This window comes from Eschscholzia californica, unplaced genomic scaffold (assembly GCF_041429995.1).
Source record: "Eschscholzia californica isolate CP2 unplaced genomic scaffold, dmEscCali1.0.p SCAF_2, whole genome shotgun sequence".
Lineage (NCBI taxonomy): Eukaryota > Viridiplantae > Streptophyta > Magnoliopsida > Ranunculales > Papaveraceae > Eschscholzia > Eschscholzia californica.
In genome coordinates, this window is record NW_028238309.1 from 4,312 (window position 1) to 23,955 (window position 19,644).

At 38.6% G+C, this 19,644-nt stretch overlaps 3 protein-coding genes across 8 annotated transcripts; 2 read left to right on the forward strand and 1 right to left on the reverse strand.

The window, feature by feature from the left end:
- The first annotated feature begins 244 nt into the window (after window positions 1-244).
- LOC147554821 (peptidyl-prolyl cis-trans isomerase FKBP19, chloroplastic-like) lies at window positions 245-5,145 on the forward strand. 2 transcript variants are annotated; one of them, XM_086659717.1, is made up of 12 exons: window positions 245-573; window positions 767-889; window positions 1,586-1,887; window positions 1,973-2,217; window positions 2,865-2,999; window positions 3,372-3,457; window positions 3,564-3,614; window positions 3,706-3,786; window positions 3,928-3,972; window positions 4,172-4,227; window positions 4,593-4,668; window positions 4,782-5,145. In XM_086659717.1, the coding sequence occupies exons 1-12, from the start codon at window positions 514-516 to the stop codon at window positions 4,878-4,880; spliced, it is 1,359 nt and encodes a 452-aa protein (XP_086515843.1). In that variant the 5' UTR covers window positions 245-513; the 3' UTR covers window positions 4,881-5,145. The 2 variants fall into 2 exon arrangements, with proteins under 2 accessions (XP_086515843.1, XP_086515844.1); XM_086659718.1 differs by having other exon boundaries at window positions 251-573; window positions 2,871-2,999.
- A 173-nt stretch (window positions 5,146-5,318) lies between these two features.
- Window positions 5,319-16,201, reverse strand: LOC147554822 (flowering time control protein FCA-like). 5 transcript variants are annotated; one of them, XM_086659713.1, is made up of 18 exons: window positions 15,362-15,970; window positions 14,697-14,767; window positions 14,118-14,196; window positions 12,273-12,355; window positions 12,134-12,191; window positions 10,163-10,230; window positions 9,720-9,786; window positions 9,277-9,356; window positions 9,121-9,185; window positions 8,898-8,960; window positions 8,633-8,795; window positions 7,647-8,174; window positions 6,879-7,088; window positions 6,571-6,774; window positions 6,407-6,445; window positions 6,228-6,299; window positions 5,988-6,033; window positions 5,319-5,738 (listed from the first exon to the last, which is right to left on the reverse strand). In XM_086659713.1, exons 1-18 carry the CDS (start codon window positions 15,657-15,659, stop codon window positions 5,731-5,733), a joined length of 2,202 nt encoding a protein of 733 aa, XP_086515839.1. In that variant the 5' UTR covers window positions 15,660-15,970; the 3' UTR covers window positions 5,319-5,730. The 5 variants fall into 5 exon arrangements, with proteins under 5 accessions (XP_086515839.1, XP_086515841.1, XP_086515840.1 ...); XM_086659714.1 differs by having other exon boundaries at window positions 5,422-5,738; window positions 5,988-6,024; window positions 15,362-16,201; XM_086659715.1 differs by lacking the exon at window positions 6,407-6,445 and having other exon boundaries at window positions 15,362-16,138.
- A 1,341-nt stretch (window positions 16,202-17,542) lies between these two features.
- On the forward strand, window positions 17,543-18,823 carry LOC147554823 (uncharacterized). The gene is made up of 3 exons (XM_086663534.1): window positions 17,543-18,306; window positions 18,396-18,540; window positions 18,661-18,823. Exons 1-3 carry the CDS (start codon window positions 17,742-17,744, stop codon window positions 18,722-18,724), a joined length of 774 nt encoding a protein of 257 aa, XP_086519660.1. The 5' UTR covers window positions 17,543-17,741; the 3' UTR covers window positions 18,725-18,823.
- Window positions 18,824-19,644: the final 821 nt, after the last annotated feature.

Consider the following 19,644-nt stretch of genomic DNA (forward strand, 5'->3'; position numbering starts at 1 on the left):
TTCTTTGTTTTTCTTTTGAGAAATCGACTACGATCTATGGTATAGCACTGGATTTCTCTCTTAAGGTGCATTTGTTTGATTAAAAGATCTGAACGGTAGTTAAAAAAGTTACTCCCTTTGGAGTCACAGATATGGAAAAGAAGATAGAGACCAAAGAGAAGAGTTGGACAAAAATAAATAAAATAATAAGTAAATATAAGGAGTTTAGCTTTAGCCCAACAAAAAAATTAAAAGTTAAGAAAATGGGTAAAGGGATGGGAAAGGAAGAAAGGGGGTCGAGAGCCATTCGTTCTAAAGAGAAGGCTATCCATAATCTCGTCCTCTTTCTCTCCAACTAACTAGTATCACCCACACATTTCCCTACTACACTAGTATGCATGTGACTTCAAATTTAACAAGTATATCCTCCAAACTTATTAATTTCTACTTCTCCCCCATTAACTTCAAATAAGTATATCCTCCAAACTTAAAACTTCTCCCATCTCATCTCATCTCCTTAACGCCTCATCAGCCATGGCTTCCTCCGCTCTTGTCAGCTCGGTATCCAAGCCTGCAGCATGTTCTCTCCATCAAGTAGATGATAGATTACTCTCTTAATTCTATTTCTCTCTCGCTCGCTCATTAGCTAGTGATTTTCAAATATATATATATATATATATATATATATATATATATATATATATATATATACCATGAATATACGCGGCGCAATTGATGGATTGATCTGCATTACTAACTGAATTTACAATTTGACTCATGAGTGCAGGGGGTGAATGCTGGGAAAGGACTCCCTGAATTCTCAGGCCTCCGCAGCACCAATGCTTGTCTTCCCTTCTCAACCAAAACTAACGACGACTTTTTCTCCCTCATTTCCTTCCAAACATCTGGGGTCAGCTCTCTTCATATCCATTTCTCTATTGCTAAATTAATTATTTATTTCCTCTAGCTAGCTAGCTAGCTGCTGATCAAGAAAATATATGAATGTTAATTTGGGCAAAATATATGAATAATTAAGCTTGTCTCCAGCTAGCTAGCAAGATTAATATTACTCCACACGACAACTTGGATATTCAGAATAAAAATATATGTCTTACTATTAGCTAGCTAGCTAGCTACATTGTCATATATGTTCTTGACCACAAAATTAAAGAAACAAATATCAACTAATTGATTTTAAATCACTTACCAAAATTTCAAAAGAAATTGTAATTGGTCAAAGTTTATGTGTACTAGTTTAGGAGGTTGATCCAATACACATCAGCTTAATTATTACTAGTAAGACTACTGATCTGACTTAAACTTCTAAAGTTGAATGATTATTGAGCAAAATTATGGAGTACTATTTATTATGACCATCTCTGATATTTCAAGATCGAGATTGATAGTGTTGTAAGTCGGTAAGAATTGGTATTAGAAGTTACTACGGGTAGTAGTACTAAGGAGCGGTTAAGGGTACATACATACACACATACGTTGAGAACTAATTACTAGAGCAAATTAATTGACTAATTAATGCAATTAGTACAGCTGGTTAACTACTAATTGGAGGGGCTTCCGGCCGGGTTGGTGTTGGTTGTGATTGAAGGTTGGTGGGAAGGGCTACAAGGGAGGAGTAACAGAAGCAAAGCTAAAGGTTGCAATAAACGGGTTTGGAAGGATAGGAAGGAACTTCTTGAGGTGTTGGCATGGTAGGGAGGGGTCTCCCTTGGAGGTGATTGCCATTAATGACACCGGTGGTGTGAAGCAAGCTTCTCATCTACTCAAATATGACTCCACACTTGGCATCTTCGACGCTGATGTCAAGCTGGTTAGAGACAATGCTATCTCCGTTGATGGCAAGATCATCGAGGTCGTCTCTAGCCGTAACCCCCTTGACCTCCCGTGGAAGTATGTACTACTAATTCTTCCTAGTACTTCTACTACTCTCCTATGTACTTTCTTTAAGCAATACGCATACATACTCACACTACAGGGATTTGGAGGTGGGCCTAGTCATAGAAGGAACAGGAGTATTTGTGGACAGAGAGGGAGCAGAGAAGCACATACAGGCAGGAGCCAAGAAGGTTTTGATCACTGCCCCTGGGAAGGGTGACATCCCCACTTATGTGGTTGGTGTCAATGCCGACGCCTACACCCACGAAGAAACTATCATCAGCAATGCTTCTTGCACCACCAACTGCCTTGCTCCTTTCGTCAAGGTCCTTGACCAGAAATTCGGTACGTACACACAGTGTTGTTGTTCCGTTCTCTAATATTGGTCATGACACTCTGCTACGTGCATGATTACTACGTATTAGTGATAGATGATGATATTTATGGGGCTGGCATCCAGTTTAGAGAGGTTTATATGAAAAGACATTAAAGGCTTCCTTACTAGGGTTTTGAGATGCAAAAAACAATTGTTTCTCTACCTTAATCTGTGTTGCTTGAGTTTACAATTACTACTTTCCTGAAACACAAAATCACTACTGTTGGTGAAACCCATAATACTACTCTGTATGAATGTGTTACTACTAAATCAAAATCCACCTTTATTTTGCTGAATATAGTTACTTACTTTCTCAAAGAGCCCAAATGATTTAATGGGGGATTAGACATAATACCCGAAGCGGGATAGACACCATCACTTCCTTTCCGGGTGCAATGACCTTCCTTCCTTCCACCTATAAATAACTGTCCTACAACATAGTTAGAATGCACCACCTAGCTAGTGTTAGACGAAACTGAGCATGAAACCCCCAATTTCCGTTCCACCTGACAAAAAAGAAAAAGACAAGCTGGAATTTCTGTTTCTTTCTTGCACATTGATAGGGTATATGTAGAAATTTGAATTGATATATTTTGCACCCTGGACTTTCTTATAGATGAAGTTCTCTTACCAAGTGGGAGAGATGCTTCCAAGCGAAGGGAAGTATTATTCTCAACCTTTGGATATGTGGCGGGGGTCCTGTGGCATGATCGATTGGCTGATGTAGCTGTATCATCTGAGTTTGCTGACAGTAAGTTTCTAGACGTAATTTTTCTTCTTAATATGGTTGTCATATTGTTCCACTTCTTCTAAGGAGAAATTGGTCTGCTTTGTTAAAGAACAATCTCCACCTAAACTCATGCGAACACTTTTGTGGGTGAGCTTCTAAGAGCTCACACCCACAGAAAAACCTTGTGTCCGTCAGGCTTAGGCCTGAGCAGTAAACATTCATATGGGGTATAGAGGAGATGGGATTTTTTTCAACGAAGGGGAAATCTTGCACTCATATAACGAAATTCAATGCATCATGGAAGTAAACTGTTGTTATTTGGAGAACTTGGTGATTGTTTAAATATATTGATGGTGTATGGTTCATTGTTCATCGATGTATTCGGATGCGCAGTGCCAGCACTACGAGGGAAGGATTATGGGAAGTCTAAAATGCGATATCCAGATTACACAGAAACAAAATCAGGTCTCCAGTACAAGGTCATCTATTAAAGACATAAGCCAGGACCTGCATGGTGTATGCATGTACGCCATACACCTACATTGTTAATATTATAAATTTAACTAAAAATGTTGAGGGATGCAGGATTTGCGATTAGGTGATGGCCCAATTCCAAAGATGGGAGAGATAGTGGTGGTAAGGCAAAATTTGAAAGGCCAGTCTGTTAGAATGTTAAAACTCGACTTTGTGGTTAACCGCTTCTCTAAATCATTAATTTACATTTAAGGTTGATTGGGACGGTTACACCATTGGGTACTATGGCCGCATCTTTGAGGCTCGAAACAAGACCAAGGGTGGGTCTTTTGAGGTATTACCCTGTTTACACACTTTGTGGTTTACACCCTTTTGCTTGTTACTTACTTCTTTGCACCAAACACCGCTTGTTCTTGTTTATGTTCTACATAAGTCTGTATATATTCATTTACTCTGGGAATTTATTTATAAGCAGGGTGGAGAGAAAGAGTTTTTCAAATTTAAGCTTGGATCTCAAGAGGCAAGTTATTTCTTAGCTAAACTTTTACTTCTTGAATCTCTTCGCAGTTTCTACATTGACTTAAGTATCCGTATGTTTAGCTTTAGTTATGATTGAATGAATTAAGTGTTCTACACCATATTGTTATGTGGTTTTTTACTAATCTAGTTGCTGAAAATGGTTTAGATTGGGTAATGTTGCTCGTGTTTTGAGCTTTCAGGTTATACCAGCTTTTGAGGAAGCTGTTGCAGGCATGGCTCCTGGTGGCATTAGAAGGTGATGGGGTCATGCTTAATTGCTTACAGACAAACCACTTCTCACTAATAATAAAACAACCCATAATACCATTGCACACTTTGCATGTTATTTACTTCTGGTATTTGCATTAGTCATGAATATGACATACGTTGGTCATTTGAACAGTGAAAAGGAGTTGCTTAGTATTGATCTCTCTAGTTCTCATTATAGTTGACCATGCCATGTATCTGTGACAGTTACGATTATATCCGTTTAAGTCGATTGGTGCTACTCCAACTTACTGCTTTCCCAACTGACTTTTTTCTTTAAATCATGCTTGGTATGTTGAGACGGATATCTTCACGAGGAATACACATTTCATAGTTAACTTGATTATGATGCAGGATAATAGTGCCTCCAGAATTGGGATATCCAGAAAATGACTACAACAAAAAGGGCCCACAGCCGACGACATTTTCCGTAAGATATAATGTTGTTTGTCATTTAAAGTAGCCCTATATGTTTATATGGCAATAATTTTTTTTATGGAAAGCCTAATAGACAACAATGATATATATTGGTATCTGATACAGGGTCAAAGAGCTTTGGATTTTGTGCTGAAAAACCAAGGACTAATAGACAAGACTCTGTTGTTTGACATTGAGCTCCTCAAAGTCGTAACTAACGGATAGGGTGCAGTTGGAGAAAAAAAAATTCAGGCATGTTAAGATAGATTTTGGTTCTGTGTCAGGAGGCACAGTTTGGCTTTCTAATTATCTAGCAAGGAACCACGTTCATGAACGCAACCAGATTATAAATACCATCGAGCATTGGTATAACGTGGAGAGATTTAACTTCTTTGTAATTTATCTGTGTAGATTCTGGGGAGACATTGTTATCAGCTAAGTCTTACAAATTGTTGAAATGTTATTAATGGTAAATTTGGTTGATGCCACAGATACTGGGCTCATATACTTTTATACCTGAATATTTCTCCATTTGTCTTCTATTCTGTAATGAATAACTGGCTTACCCATTGTATTTCTCTCAATACAAGTTTTCAGGACATTTCCTTTAAAAACTGAAGATAACAAACTAACTTTAAGTAATGGTTATTATGCACAATCAAGAGGACAAATATAAATGTTTTATCAGATAAATTGGGTTCCAATTAATTTGGCACCCTTAGATTATCAAGGCTGACACTGCCGCACTATCATCCTGACTATCAACTTTTATCTGGACAAGGTAAAGGCTCTTGATATTCAGTTTTAACATTCTCTTTTACCCCCGCCCCTTCTAGTTTTACCATCTCTCTTTATTTTCTGATCGGGAAGAGAGTTATAAGAGAGATGGGAAAACCCTGAGGGAGAATAAGTCGTAACTCAACATTACATATAAAGCCTTGACATTCGCTCTGCTTTGAACCGCCCAAGCTCCCTCCTTCCTGATCCTGTTAGCACTTGCAGCCACACACCCATCAATGCAGCCCTCCCTTCATTCGGTTGATGATATTCCGATTCAGAACCCCATTTCTTTAAATCATGCTCCTGACAATACACACATAAATGCTAGTTTTCGTGATCGCTACAAACTTATTTAATTGTATAGATATTAAATGCCAATTCTGTGTTGTTCCAAATGATTATGGTCAAAGATGAATGTAATCAGAAGCAGTACTTCACATAAAAGTGAGAAAGGAGCCATTCAGTCACAGACAGCTTTAAACTCAGTTTCCCAAGCACAGATCTTAGTGCTCTAAAGAAGTGATTTTCAATCAAGAAAAATGATTGTCAAACCTGTGGGCTTGTTCTTCCACATCCACTCTTGCCCAATCTGAATCCCCTGTAACAAGGGAAAGGGAGAGAGAATATCAGCACCAGCGGACTAATTTGAACTTGAGTTGATAAATATGAACATGGAATAGAGAGTAAAACAGAAGGAAAGGAACTGAGACCAATTGTTGGTGTCTCAAGTCAAGCTATTATCAGATGTCGCAAAACAGAAGTCCTTCCTATCAATAAGTTAGTGTTGGATACCTGCTGATGAAAACGAGAAGAGTCGACGCCTGGAGTAGCTAATGCCTGCGATTGTTGTGCATAACCAAGCTCCTGAAAAAAAAAGTCATGACCTTTATCATGACGAAATACGAATATTGAAACAATATTGTAGGAACGCTACTGCACTTCATATATAACAATCACTGATCAAGATTTACCTGAACATTTTTATGACCACCACTACCAGATCTTAGGTGCTACACACATAAATGATGAACAATTAGGTGTGATTAAAACGTAAAATAGAAAAACATAATATATATATATATATATATATATATATATATATATATATACTATTAACAGATAAAAGACCACTAACCGAAGTTGAAGGAGGTTGCTGGAGTTGCAATCGCTGCTGATGACGCATCTGAGATTGATTATTAAATTCTCCTGTCTGAGAGACTTGTTGGGTAGAAAGGACCTGTGAGTGTGACTGAGTCTGTATTTGAGGTTGCAGTTGTTGAACAGAGTTTTTTTTTTGCTTTTGTTGTTCAAACATGGTCAACTCCTCCGGCTTTTCCCACTGTCAATTTAGTAGACAATTGTCAGAATTGTGTTTTAGAGTCCATAAACCATGCAGTGAAAACAACAAACTACTAATTCAACCAAAAGACAATTATTTTTTACCCGGCTTTCACTGGTTACACTATTATAATAGTACTTGAACCCTTCTGGGGAGGTGTGCTCTGTCCAGTTACAAGTGAGAGAAGCTACGGGCTGTAAATTTACAGCTGCAACAGTGGCAGTTGACGTTCTTGAAGGTGCAAGCACAACAGTTGCAGTGGAAAGAGTGCTGGCAACTGTCTGCCCCTGTTTGATACTTCCCGTCCACGATGACTGCAACAGAAATATATAATCATTCACTGGATCTTACTGAACCCATAAGAACAAGTAAGTTCAAAAATAAATTGGGGAATGGGAGAAATTCATCAGAGAGATGTTTTAAACAAAAATAGACTCCTTGTAGTAATTGATATATTGAACTTTAAAATGATATACTACTCTACCACCTAGATACTAGTTGACAGGGTAAAAAACCACAACAGCCAATCAGATCAAGGACTCTAAGAGGTCTCCTAATAAAGCTAGTAAGATCAAACAACATGTTTTCCTCCCAAGTAGATAAAAACATTGGATGCTTCTAAACTACACGGACAGATGCAACCTAATTTTGTGATATTTTGACTTATAAAATTAAGACCATCATTGACATACCAAAATCGTCTAGAAATGTACTAATCGCATCAATAAGTCATATATAAGAACATCCACATTTCAATAATGCAGTAGTTCAATTTTTTAAACATGCAACTGTTTCGAGTCAAGATCATAGTATATGGAAGGTGGATGGTGGAGGTGACTGTTCAAAGTCCGTCAACTATAAATATGCAGTACCTGTTGTCTAGCAGGCTGTGAAATTTGCTGCTGAGATAAATTTTGGCCTGATTGTTGCATCAAATGCAACTGCTGTTGTAGCTGAGAGAATGCTTGTTGTGAAGACTGAAAGCTGGCCTGTAAAGCTTGCTTTTGTTGCGACAGAACTTGCGCTAACTGAGAAGGCGGTTGTTGTAGAGGCTGATGCAGTTGCTGAATAGCAGGTACAGACAGTTGTTGGCCTGCCGTTCCAGATGAGGTGCTGTGCTGGACCTGAGGCAGGGAAACTGACACCTGACCACTTGAACCAAATAAATGGTGTGATGGCAATGCCTGACTGGTGCAGGGTCGAACAGCTGATGTAGGATGTTGCTGTCCCATTTGTGGAGTTGATGGTCGTGCAGTGTGTGTCTGTGAGTAAGATACCGGTGCATGCTGTGGTTGTAGTTGTTGTGGAGGCAGCAACTGCGGGGAAGATTGAAGTGGTTTCTGTAACGAGGATATATGTTGTCCAGCAGGTTGTACTTGCGTCATGGATGAATTGAAACTCTGAGAAATAAGGCAACAGCTAAGATTAGAGGTTCGTACACTTGGATGTGCTGGTAGCGCGAACCATTTGTAGAACCATCTAAGCTTCCAAAAAACCATCCTGATTTTCGTGGAGAAGAGACAGTATAAACCTCAGATAAACAAAAGGATGAATTGGTCTGTGTATAAAACGGGTCTTAGGGTTTTTTATGTATTATAAACAAATAACAGGAGCTAATGCTGCCTATGTTCTAAGACCACATAAAATTCCACAGTTAATTGGAAAGATGCGCTGGCCGCACGAACCACTAGCATTCCCTAAATACACGGGTGGAATCAAACTAATCAGATTGTGATCAGTTTCGAGCTTCCTTTTCATGGACAAGAATGTGACTCATTGCTATATTCAGTGGTAGGGATTTGAGTATTTTGAAAAAAACAGCTAAAACATGTAGCAGAAAACAAGATTAGATTCTTACTGTGGCAGACAGAACGGGTGCTGCACCACCTCTGTTGACCAACTGGCCACCAAAACCATGTGTACTAGCATCAGAAGAAGAGCCTATATCCTGAGAACTCTTCGGATCAAATGCATTAGGTGGACCATGACCACCCATAGGATCACTAAGATTTGGTGCAGGCCTGCAATAATTGAACGTCAGAACATATTTTATCACTAGAGAATATGCCGAAAAAACTATCGAAACAAATCAATAGACTTCACTACAGAATGTGAAAACATACCTAAAACCTGAGGTTACTTCAGATCGGGTTCCAAAACCAGGACCTCCAAGAGCGGGAGCACCCCTACAAGAAACACAAATAGTTAGACTCTGACATACGGACAAAAGGTAAATTTATAGTAAATCCGCATCAAGATCGGGGCATATTCACTGAAGCTCTTTATGTTCTTTTGAAACGTATAGAAAGAAGCAACAAAAGGAAGAAAGAACACACATATGCCTACCTCGAATCTCCAAGCCTAGGCCTCCTAGGATCAGCAAACCGGACTGTTAATGGCTGGTCACATCCCTATGTACCAGAAAACAAGTTCAGATAAATGAATACGGTTAATCGCAAGAAAATGTGAACATATGTATTTGACGAGTATTTTAGAGCTTACTCTCATCAAGTATGTTCCATTGAGGGCATTCATAGCTGCTGCTGCCATATCTCTATTAGAGAACTTAACAAATCCGCATCCTTCAAAAATACATGACAAACATATCAGGAATGAGAGTGCATACCCAGAACAAGTTGCTCCCTCCAAAGGTCTAATTTAACCACAAACCTTTATATAGTTGTCGTTTCAAAAGAGTAAGTAACTAAACCAGAGTATGGTACTAAGATAAAAGGATGTCAATAAACAACTCGGCTGGCTATGCTATTTGTCAACAAAGAGGGGGCTTAGGATCAATTAAGCCCCATCTGTGGTCAATACTTATTCCAGTTGGTCATCCGAGTAGTTAGACCCACCACATTTTTGGAAGCACAGGCACCGAGTCTTCTGTCCATTCCCCACTTCTGGCACAAATATTTTTCAAGAAACAGAATAAGAAACCATACCACGACTTTGTTTCAGTTCATCTCGCATGATGTAAACATCTTCAACCCGCCCGTAGGGAGAAAAAACCTGATGTGAAAAAGAATATCCATAATTTGTGACAGCTCTTGACACTGTTATAACTGTAAATATGAGAACCAAATGATATGGGATCCGAGAGCAGCAGGAAAAAATAACATGACTTTTAGCAATATATTCAAGAGATATAACCCAGATAACGGCCTGGATAACTTCGGTGTGTGCCCTAAATCGTACTTGTTTTATGACTAAGTGACTAACTAAAAAAAAATTAAGACATAAGCTACCAATCAATCATCACAACTGAAAGGAGCAACTTTGCAGCTAGCACCAACTAGATTGTAGCTGGAACAGGACAGATATAATGACTTATTTCTTTTCCCAAGGTTACACTAATAAAAACTGAGCGCAGTGAGTGAGAACATACTTCCTCGATTTCTTTCTCCGTAGCTTGTCTGTTCATAGAACCAACAAACAACTTGTGCTCAACCATACCTGCCAAAAAAGGGTACAACAAAAAGTCAAAAACAAACAATTATATACTTGGAAGGATTCTAAAGCACGGAAGCCTACATAGTATATAGTATATACTATACGATGAGGACATCTTCAAGGGTTCCACTTGTCGATTAGATTAGAGAGTTGTTTTATTTGCAGTTCTATTATTTTATTTTATTTTAGGTTTTAAGGTTAGAATTTAACAATTGCTATCTTTATTCCATTGGACATGCTCTGATACCTAAACATCCTCGATAGCCCTATGTGCTTTCACTACTTCCTTTTGAGTTAGTATTGATCCCTAGACTTGTAACAACTGTTTAATAACGCAAGGGACAATATTGTAGGATTTAACAACTTGGAATCATGCATAATATCTTAGTGATACTCTAAATAGTTATGTATGACATTGGCGGCACTGTTTTGATTTCTTTTAATTGCTCGTGTTAATGTGTGATTGATCTTGGACTTGCATCACATAGCCATCTATACTGTCCTACACCAGCTTTTGGTATCAGAGCATGATTAGTTTAAAGTTCAACTGCATTTCGTAAGTGTAGTACAACTCTGTTTTGTTTTCTTTCGTATTGAAAAAAAAAGAGTTTGCATGCCCACTCGTAGTGGTAAAAATTAGAAGTCTAAAATGGATACAGCCCAATTCACTCGAGCCTTACAAGCTGTCACAAACCATCTAGCAAACATGGAGGCTAAAATCGAGGCACAATTTGTCGTTAATAACTGATTGACTGGTTCATAAACTTCTCATGAGAATCCTCTTTAACAACCAGCTCCAAGTTTGGGAGTTGCCTTGCAGACGGCTATTAAATGATTGGGAGATTCCTATTTACTCGAACCTTCTTCAGCTTTTGGAACGCTTTAAACCTGGGGTAGATGTGGAAGACAGCAAGGTCTGGGTTAAGGATGAAAAAGACCCTCTTTCGGTCAGTCAGTGCTCTACCAGGCTCAGTCCTCAGGATACAGAGAGCCACTTTCTTCCGGTTGCAAAAATCGTATGGTCCTTTGTGATTCCTCCTACAGTTAGTTTTGGAGTGTGGGTTGTTGCGATGGGGAAACTTCCGACCTCAACAACCTCAGAAGACGTGGGATGATTCTGCCGAGTAGATGTACATGCTGCAAAGATCAAGAAGAATCGTCTGATCACCTGTTCATTCACTGCAGAGAGACAACCAAGCTGTGATCGTTTTTCGTGAATCAATCTGGGATCCAATGGTGTACTCCACTTTCTCTTCATAAGATTTTTGCACAATGGAGCAGCATGGGCAAAGGGGAATTAAGAAAGATCTTTCAAATCTTATTCCAAGTGCGATTGAGTGGTCTATCTGGAAATTTAGGAACTCTTGCACCTTTAAAGAGTGTAACAAGCCCAACAGTATTGAAATTGAGGATGTTCTAGGCTCTTGTATGTTGTACCATTGGTCCAGAAATTTGACTTGGGCTAGAAGTTTAACTTTTTTGGATTTTATTTTGAATTGGAAGGAGATTATGATGTAGTCTGTTCTTCACAAATCTCTTTCCAATTCCTTTGTATCATTTTCCAAAAAACTAATTCAGAAGCTTCCTCTCTCCTTTTTGTAACTCGCTCGTTATTTTAATGCTAGGGCTAAAAACGTAGTTTACATTATGCTTCAAACGGTTGTTAGTGACCGTCTCTCGTCAACTGGGTCAAAGGTTAGTCTATGACCCAGACCAAATAACGGACAAATCCTTGACCCAAACGCTAAATCTGGTACTTCTCTTTGACCTAAATTTAAATATTCCATTTTTTTATTGTTCATGGTAATGTGTGATTGCTCTAGGATTTGAGTAACATCACTATATCATTTATCGAACTTGCAATACTTATAACAATAAATAAAATGCATCCGGGAAGTAGACAAACCATTGCCAAGGCGTTCCCGTTCCCCATCAGCATATCTAACTTGGATAGGTCCTACTCCCTGCATAGTACAAATAAAATTAGAAATAAAGAGTACTACTTAAGGTGATCTACAATATACTGATACAAGTGATAAACTCACCCCAGGCAATGTATACTGATTGTGCAAAGCTCTAATTGCCCTATCAGCATCCTCTGAAGTTGCATACTTTATGAAACAGCATCCTGTATAAGTAACAAAAAAATTGTAGCCCGACGCCATTACGTTATTAGTACTCTCACATAAACAATCAAACCAACAGCACGTGTTGTGGTTGTAGATATCTAGATATTTAGTATGAAGTCATAACACATCCAAGAAAAGGAACGCAAAAAATAAAAAAAGTATGTCAAAGCTACAAATTAGCATGACCTCAAAGTTCAAACCCAGTGTTACATGGAAAGCAACTCGCTCCAGTACAGGTCCAATACACAAGCATGTTACCATGTTCAGTATCTGGTACACTAAGGGTATACCCTTCGGTACAATACCTTGAGCCGTGGTACATTTTGGGTTGTATTTCAAGACAATTAACCATTGGTGGGATGTAAGTTGACGGTTGAGTTTTCAAATTACTCTCGTTATGTCCTCCTTTCCATGCATTGGGTGTAATTCCTTTGGGAGGTGGGAAAATCTTTAGAAAGGATTTCTCATGCTTCTTTCCATCCCTCGAGACTACAAAAACCACTTTGTCACCCTTATCAGATTTATTCTTCTCCACTATGCTTTAAAAGTCCCCGCCTAGGCATCGCCTGGGCCCCGATCACACGCTAGTCCCCATGTGGCCGCTCGACTAGGGTCAAAAGTTCTAGTCCTTTTAGAGAAGCGAGTAATGCGGCGCCTGAAGCCGACTAGCCGACTTGGCTAGGCCCCGAGTTACTCGTTTATGGGTCAGGTAGGTTTTTTTTTTAGAAACGAGATTTTCCTAGATCTAGGTTTCAAGGGTTTTCCCTTCACTTCTTTAACAAGAACTAGCTCCAATCCTCCATTGCAAGTAAAGTTTCCCTCTCTATCATTATGTTTTCTTCTCTTTCTCTCTCTAACTCTCTAAGTATGTTCGACCTTGTTTATTATCTCTCTTTCTCTCTCTATACTCTAATTGTTTCTACATCTTGTTCTTATTTCTTTCTCTAAGTAAGTTCTTACTTCTAACTGGATAAAATTAGTTGATTTATTTTATAACTTCCATAATTAGTTGATTTTATTTATAATTTTGTATTTCTAATGTATAAACCATGTTTATAATGGTAATAATTTATAGTATATAATATAATAATATATGCAATTATATACATACATATATATATATATTATATATGTATTTATATTTTAAGTTTAACCGATGAAACCCGACTGGTCCCGTTGTCATCCCGCCTAGTAGCTAGGCCCGGGTCGACCGACTAGTCCCGATTTCCGACTTTTTGAGCATAGCTTCTCCATCCCATGAAGATTCTTTGTGGGGATGCTAAGCTCCTTCAAGTGGTTAACCATTATATATGCAGCCTTGAATGTCTTCCCCCCCCCCCCCCGCGAAACACATTGACTTTCTCTGGTTGTCTCCTTCACCCACACAAACTCTCCACTGTCATTTTCATACTTTCCCAAGCCATAGGGAATTACCATCTTTGTTACTACTAATCTTTTTTGTTGAATCTCCCTACGTCTTTGAGAGGACAAAAGGTCAAGAAAGTTAGCCATGTTGGTAATACAATCAATGGGAAGGTTGATCGTCCATTCACGGTAAAACCCAAGCTCAGTGATTCCAAAATTTTCATTTCTTAGACCGTAGTATAACTTCCATGAATACCGGCAACTTGAGGGATCCTCTCGTCGCTATTGTGGTATTCAATAACTTCCTCTCTCCTCTCATCTCCTCAATTCAATTAAATTATTCAAAAAAAATGAGCATAAAATCAATCAGCTCACAACAACAGAATGTCCACATACCTTGTTGTTGACCAGTTCTTTTATCCCTGATCAAAGCAACCTCAATAACATCTCCATGTTCCTCAAACAACGGTCGAATCTAAAATGGAAACAACAACAATCTGTCAGGATAAAGTAATATAATATAAAAGAGGCACGAGCGATATGACTTGTAAGATAAATGAGATGCGACCACGGATCACCTATAAAACACAAAACCTTGGGGTGCAAAAACGGGAAAGAGAATTACACAGTGCTTAGAAAAATAGAAAGGTTGTTTTATAATTTCCAAAAGGATTTTGTCATCAAAAGAAAATTGAAACTAAGATATCCTGTTTCCAAATTTGAAAGTTGATTAAAAATCTGTCCAGCTGAAAGGATGTTAATGCAACAAGTCCCCGTCTTCAGATTCCGACATAATAAACTTACAAAAAGCACTAGAAAGGGATTAAATCATTTAAGAAAGAAAGGGAAAAGGAAATATGAATACTCAACTGACACAGGATGTTGAACGGGTGAAATAAGAGGAAGCAATATACTCTTTTTTCTATGAAATTTGGCCAAGTTATCTACAGAAAAAATTATGCAGTAACAACTTACAACGTCTTCAGTGGCCGTCCTAGGAACTGATCCAACGAAAAGTTTGGCGAACCCACCTCCATCAGTGTTATCTGCGAAAACCCATGATAAGGACGTTTCAGAACAGACATCGACAGAAGGAACCAGGGATTCTAAAGTTGTTCCTAAGAAAAACTGAATAAATTCAAGAGATTCAGAGTAACCATGACTATAGGCCTAGAGGGCAATGGTTCTATGTTCAGTTATAGTGAAAATCATTCAGAACATAAAAATATATTACAGATTCTCCATACCATACGTCTGATTGCATTATGACATATAACTCGTCAACTGAATTAGAGCAAAGTAACTTCTAGTTACATATGAAATCTAATGTTTGCTAGACAAGTGAGAAGAATAGAGTGTTTATATCCATAAGTATTCAAGATTAGCAAATAATTACTTGGTACTAATGGGGTTTATTACATGTGTTAGGGTTTACTCAAACATGTACATCACTTTCAGCAGTAATATGATCACCTCAAATTAATTCCCTCATTGAAATTTGATCACCTCAAACTAATTCCCTCATTGAAATTTAACTGAACAAATTAAACCGAGTACTAAACAAGGACATAAGATACCCACTAACTAAACCTTAGATTATCACCATAATCGACAATTGAAAAAAAGGAGAAAATAAATACCTAAAGGAAACGTTCCTCTACCAGAGAAAGGAAACCCTCTTTTCTGCCCCGAAAGAGGCATCGGATTACCACCTCCACGTCCAGCAAAGCCCCCACTTGCACCACCACCACCACCAGCTACAGGTCGGAATCCACCACCACCACCACTTTGAGGAGGAGGAGGAGGAGGAGGACTACCAAAGTGGTGGTGGCGTTGGTGATGTGGACCTTGTGATAATTCACCTCTGAAACTATTAGGACTTCTTGTTATATCATGACGGTGGTGCTGATTATCGGAAGAAGGCCTTGGATGCTGCATTCTTACAGAATTTCTGTTGAAAGTGATGGTGTCTAGATTGTTAACACAGCGTTCTCCTTTGTACCTATCCAGTTTTGCTGAAACCCTAGTAACTGAAAGATCTACTAGTCGTTTGAATGAGAGATATAGGGATTCAAGCGCGCGAAAAGCTATTTGGGAGAACAAGTTACTACCACTACTAAGGTGTTGATGGTGACGAACAAAATCGACTAGTAGAAAGAGTCAAATAGATAGATGGTCCCCATAAAAAAAAGACAAGTAGAGAGAGGTATCTAATATATCTATGTCTCCTTCGCCTCCGGTGAGACCGTGAAAGTGAGCTACTGCCACTAAACAAGGGGTAAGCCACGCCCACACGGGAACGGGTAGTCCGCGGTCACTTGCTCTTCTGGTCTGGAGTCACAATTGTCCACGGTCCGTTCGGGCAATTTGGCGAACGAACTGGTTGGACTCGGGCACAATGTTCATTTTTTTTGCTTAAGTGTCCATAAATGATAGTACTCATTAAGATTTCACCCCAAGTGAAGCCCTTACCATAGTCTAAATAAGAATCTTCTATCCCTCAACTCTTTTATAAGAAGCTCAAATAGTTTTTTCTTTATCGTTAATGATGTGGGATTAAAATATGGACACCAAAACTTATTTTGTAATGATAACATAGTCACACATTGTAAACCTTTTGAGTTGAAAGAGATACAAAACTTTATATATATATAAGAAATATTAACTAATATTAATTGATTATAACTATCCGTATATGATTAAAATGTTTAAGTAAGTCGAAAATATCAATCGATCGGATTTATCTATCGGACCCGAACAAAAGACCGGTTAGAGCCTTTTGTTCATTCCCCTTCGACTAAACTTGAGGGTCCGCACAGGTAGACTATGTCTCGGACACCTGACGCCTATGGACATATTGGGCTCGGACGGTTTGTGGGCGAATCTGGACTCGCAGGACTTTTCCCACTCCTAGCCACGCGTGTGAAACATCATACCTCCTAAGGCCCGTAACTAAGCCTTCTTAGGATACATTTAAAAACCAAAGCAGTTCAGTATTTAAGGTTCAAAGTCAATTAATAATAGAAGATTAAAGAAATGATCTCTTCTCAATGCAAAGCCGTGTTGTTTGCATAAGCTTCCATGTCGGTAATCGACCGCCGACTTAATGAGGGTCAAATGACAAAGTCGTTACTAGAATCTTTTTTTTCCACAGTTGATATGATCATGAATCGGAACAAGGGATGGATGTGCATGAGAGAAAAATACAAGAATGTGATCAAAAAGGTATTTTCCTTAAAGAAAAAGAGTTTCACAGATCAAACAAAGTATTATACACTTACAAAGATCAGAACAATCGATTAATCACAAAATTAGGAGGCAAAACAAAAGAAGTCGAGGACAAGTGAGTGACTTTTTTTTTGTTGAAATAGTGAGTGACCATGTTAGTTTTATTTTTATTTTTTATTTTTTATTTCAACAAAAAAAAATGTTAGTTTTTTTTTTTTTTTTTGGTTGAAAGTGTGACCATATTAGTTGGGGCAGCTTGGAACAAAACGTGATGGCAGGTATTTAAGGGGGGGGCTTACAGTTGACCTCTGACCCTGTCCCTGTCCCGTGGACTTCATCCTATTATTATACTACTACTGTATTTCTATTCAGTTACTGACATTTATGCACGATTGTTTCTCTCGTATCTCAATATCGTTAATTTGTTAATAAAGAGAAGAAAAACTACCACCTAACGCTCACAACTTCCCTCCCCTTCTCAAGTAGTTCAAGACTCTCTCTCTCTCTCTATGTATTTTATGAAATTCTTCTAACTTTACATGCATGAATGAATGTTCAGATCATTTATAGGGGTTGTGTTCACTACATGTAATACTCAACAAAGTATTATTATTTCTTTTAGAACCACCGACATCTCTGGCATTTTCTGTCAATCCATTCACTCATTTATGATGTGGGGTTTAAGGTTTCCTCTTCTTTAAGTGCTCATGTGAGATGTTCTTAAGCTCAATTTAGGTTCACTATAAAAATTAAAAATTGGACCTCAAAGACCGGAGCATTGGGTTTTGGGTAATGGATCAGACAAGAGAAGATTTAGTAGTGATTGATCTCGAATGTGGGAGATCTACCAAGGAAGAAGAAGAAGAAGAAGGTGTCTCCAGGGAACCAATTTTAGGTGTCCGAAAAGGAAAGTTGGAAAGGGCTAGGAGTGGGTTCTTGAACGACGTCCACATAGACGTCTTATCACTCAATGTTGAAAATGAAGGGGGCACTATTAGTTCGAATTCTCTTGAGACTGCTGCTGGTTCATTAGTAGATACTAATAAGAAGGCTGCTGAAGGAGAAGAACTTGTGAGCTTATTAGTCAAGAAAACAGAGGAAAAACATAAAAAGAAGAACTCTAAACTATTGTTTCCGAAGCCACCTCGACCTCCCAAGGGACCAACACTGGATGCTGCTGATCGGAAGTTTATAAGAGAAATCTCTGCTGAACTTGCTATGTTGAAACGTGTAAGGATTGAGCGGATGAAGGCGCATAATAATAAGAAGATGAAAGAAGCAAAAACTGCGTCTTCAAATACTACTCTTTATTCAATTGTTATCACCATCCTCTTCTGTTTGGTAATTATATCTCAAGGTATACACCACTATATATATTATTATATATACATGCATATGTATGTGAAACGATTCTTATGATATGATCGATCTTTTTTGGGTATGCAGGAACATCGTCTAGAGGCAGTTCTAGTGTGAGGTTCCAAGGATCTCCTCAGTCAGCTGTAGCAATGGGAGGAAGAATGATGTCAATTCCGTATTACAAAGAATTAACTGCAAAGGGCAATAAACTACCTTTGTTGGTGTCCCCGAGGTACAAGAATCGTTTATTTCTTCAACATTTTACTAACAAATGATTTTAAAACTCTAGCCTCGTACAAGAATCAGATTGTGGTCCTTAAACTGTGTATTTTGTTTTGTAATGTTTATGCAGCTTGGCGGAGCCGGTTTCTGGACCATCTTCCGATGAAGAGAAGGGAAGTAGAGTTGCTGGATGAGGAGCCATGACGAACGAGAGAGAGAGAGAGAGAGAGAGAGAGAGAGAGAGAGAGAGAGAGAGAGAGAGAGAGAGAGAGAGAGAGAGAGAGAGAGAGAGAGAGAGAGAGAGAGAGAGAGAGAGAGAGAGAGAGAGAGAGAGAGAGAGAGAGAGAGAGAGAGAGAGAGAGAGAGAGAGAGAGAGAGAGAGAGAGAGAGAGAGAGAGAGAGAGAGAGAGAGAGAGAGAGAGAGAGAGAGAGAGAGAGAGAGAGAGAGAGAGAGAGAGAGAGAGAGAGAGAGAGAGAGAGAGAGAGAGACTGGTAGAGATAGTTTAGGATGGATACGTGGCCATTGCATCTAGTAGAGAGAAAGAGAGAGATCCTTTAACAACTTGTTTGAGAGATTGTAGTTATGTCATACATGTTTGTACGTATGTAAATTTCACCAATTCAACTATTATAGCTGTCAAATAGTATTGAAAGATAAAGTCTGAGAGGGCAGATCCATAAATGAATCCAAATCCAAGGCACTTTCAGAAGATGTTCTTAGATTTTGAATAACTATACTTATTTTCTTCCATCACCTAAGAAAGATCTCGTGAATCCAAATCGCGATCAGTCCCACGAGATTTGTTGATGGAAGTATTGTGCTAGTTTTTAAGCTTTCACAGGTTCAGCTCGGGCTTCCAAAGACCCAGCCTGTACTTATGAGTGTGTAATTCAAGATCAGCTTTCTCTGCATCATCAAAATATATAGGTTTTTTTTTTTCTCTTAATTATAGTTGTTCTCTTGGACCCACCTCTCATCTTTTCCCTATGCAGAAAAGGTAGAGGGCAGAAGTACTATACGATCTTGCCTGAGTGGTTAGGACCTGCACCCACCGGGAGGTTAAAGATCAAAACCTGCAAAAGCATCTTGCCCTAATGTCTCTGTAAAAAAGGG

Bases quoted from the DNA above. Each gene is read 5' to 3' on its own strand.
- LOC147554821 (XM_086659717.1), top strand. From the start codon at position 514: ATGGCTTCCTCCGCTCTTGTCAGCTCGGTATCCAAGCCTGCAGCATGT. The intron at 1,888-1,972 runs GTATGTACTACT...CTCACACTACAG, and splicing joins CCCCTTGACCTCCCGTGGAA to GGATTTGGAGGTGGGCCTAG. The intron at 2,218-2,864 runs GTACGTACACAC...ACTTTCTTATAG, and splicing joins GGTCCTTGACCAGAAATTCG to ATGAAGTTCTCTTACCAAGT.
- LOC147554822 (XM_086659712.1), bottom strand. From the start codon at position 15,659: ATGCAGCATCCAAGGCCTTCTTCCGATAATCAGCACCACCGTCATGAT. The intron at 12,356-14,117 runs GTATGTGGACAT...TTACTTATACAG, and splicing joins AAGAACTGGTCAACAACAAG to GATGCTGTTTCATAAAGTAT. The intron at 7,089-7,646 runs GTACTGCATATT...TTTCTGTTGCAG, and splicing joins CACAGCCTGCTAGACAACAG to TCATCGTGGACGGGAAGTAT.
- LOC147554823 (XM_086663534.1), top strand. From the start codon at position 17,742: ATGGATCAGACAAGAGAAGATTTAGTAGTGATTGATCTCGAATGTGGG. The intron at 18,307-18,395 runs GTATACACCACT...TTGGGTATGCAG, and splicing joins TTTGGTAATTATATCTCAAG to GAACATCGTCTAGAGGCAGT. The intron at 18,541-18,660 runs GTACAAGAATCG...ATGTTTATGCAG, and splicing joins CCTTTGTTGGTGTCCCCGAG to CTTGGCGGAGCCGGTTTCTG.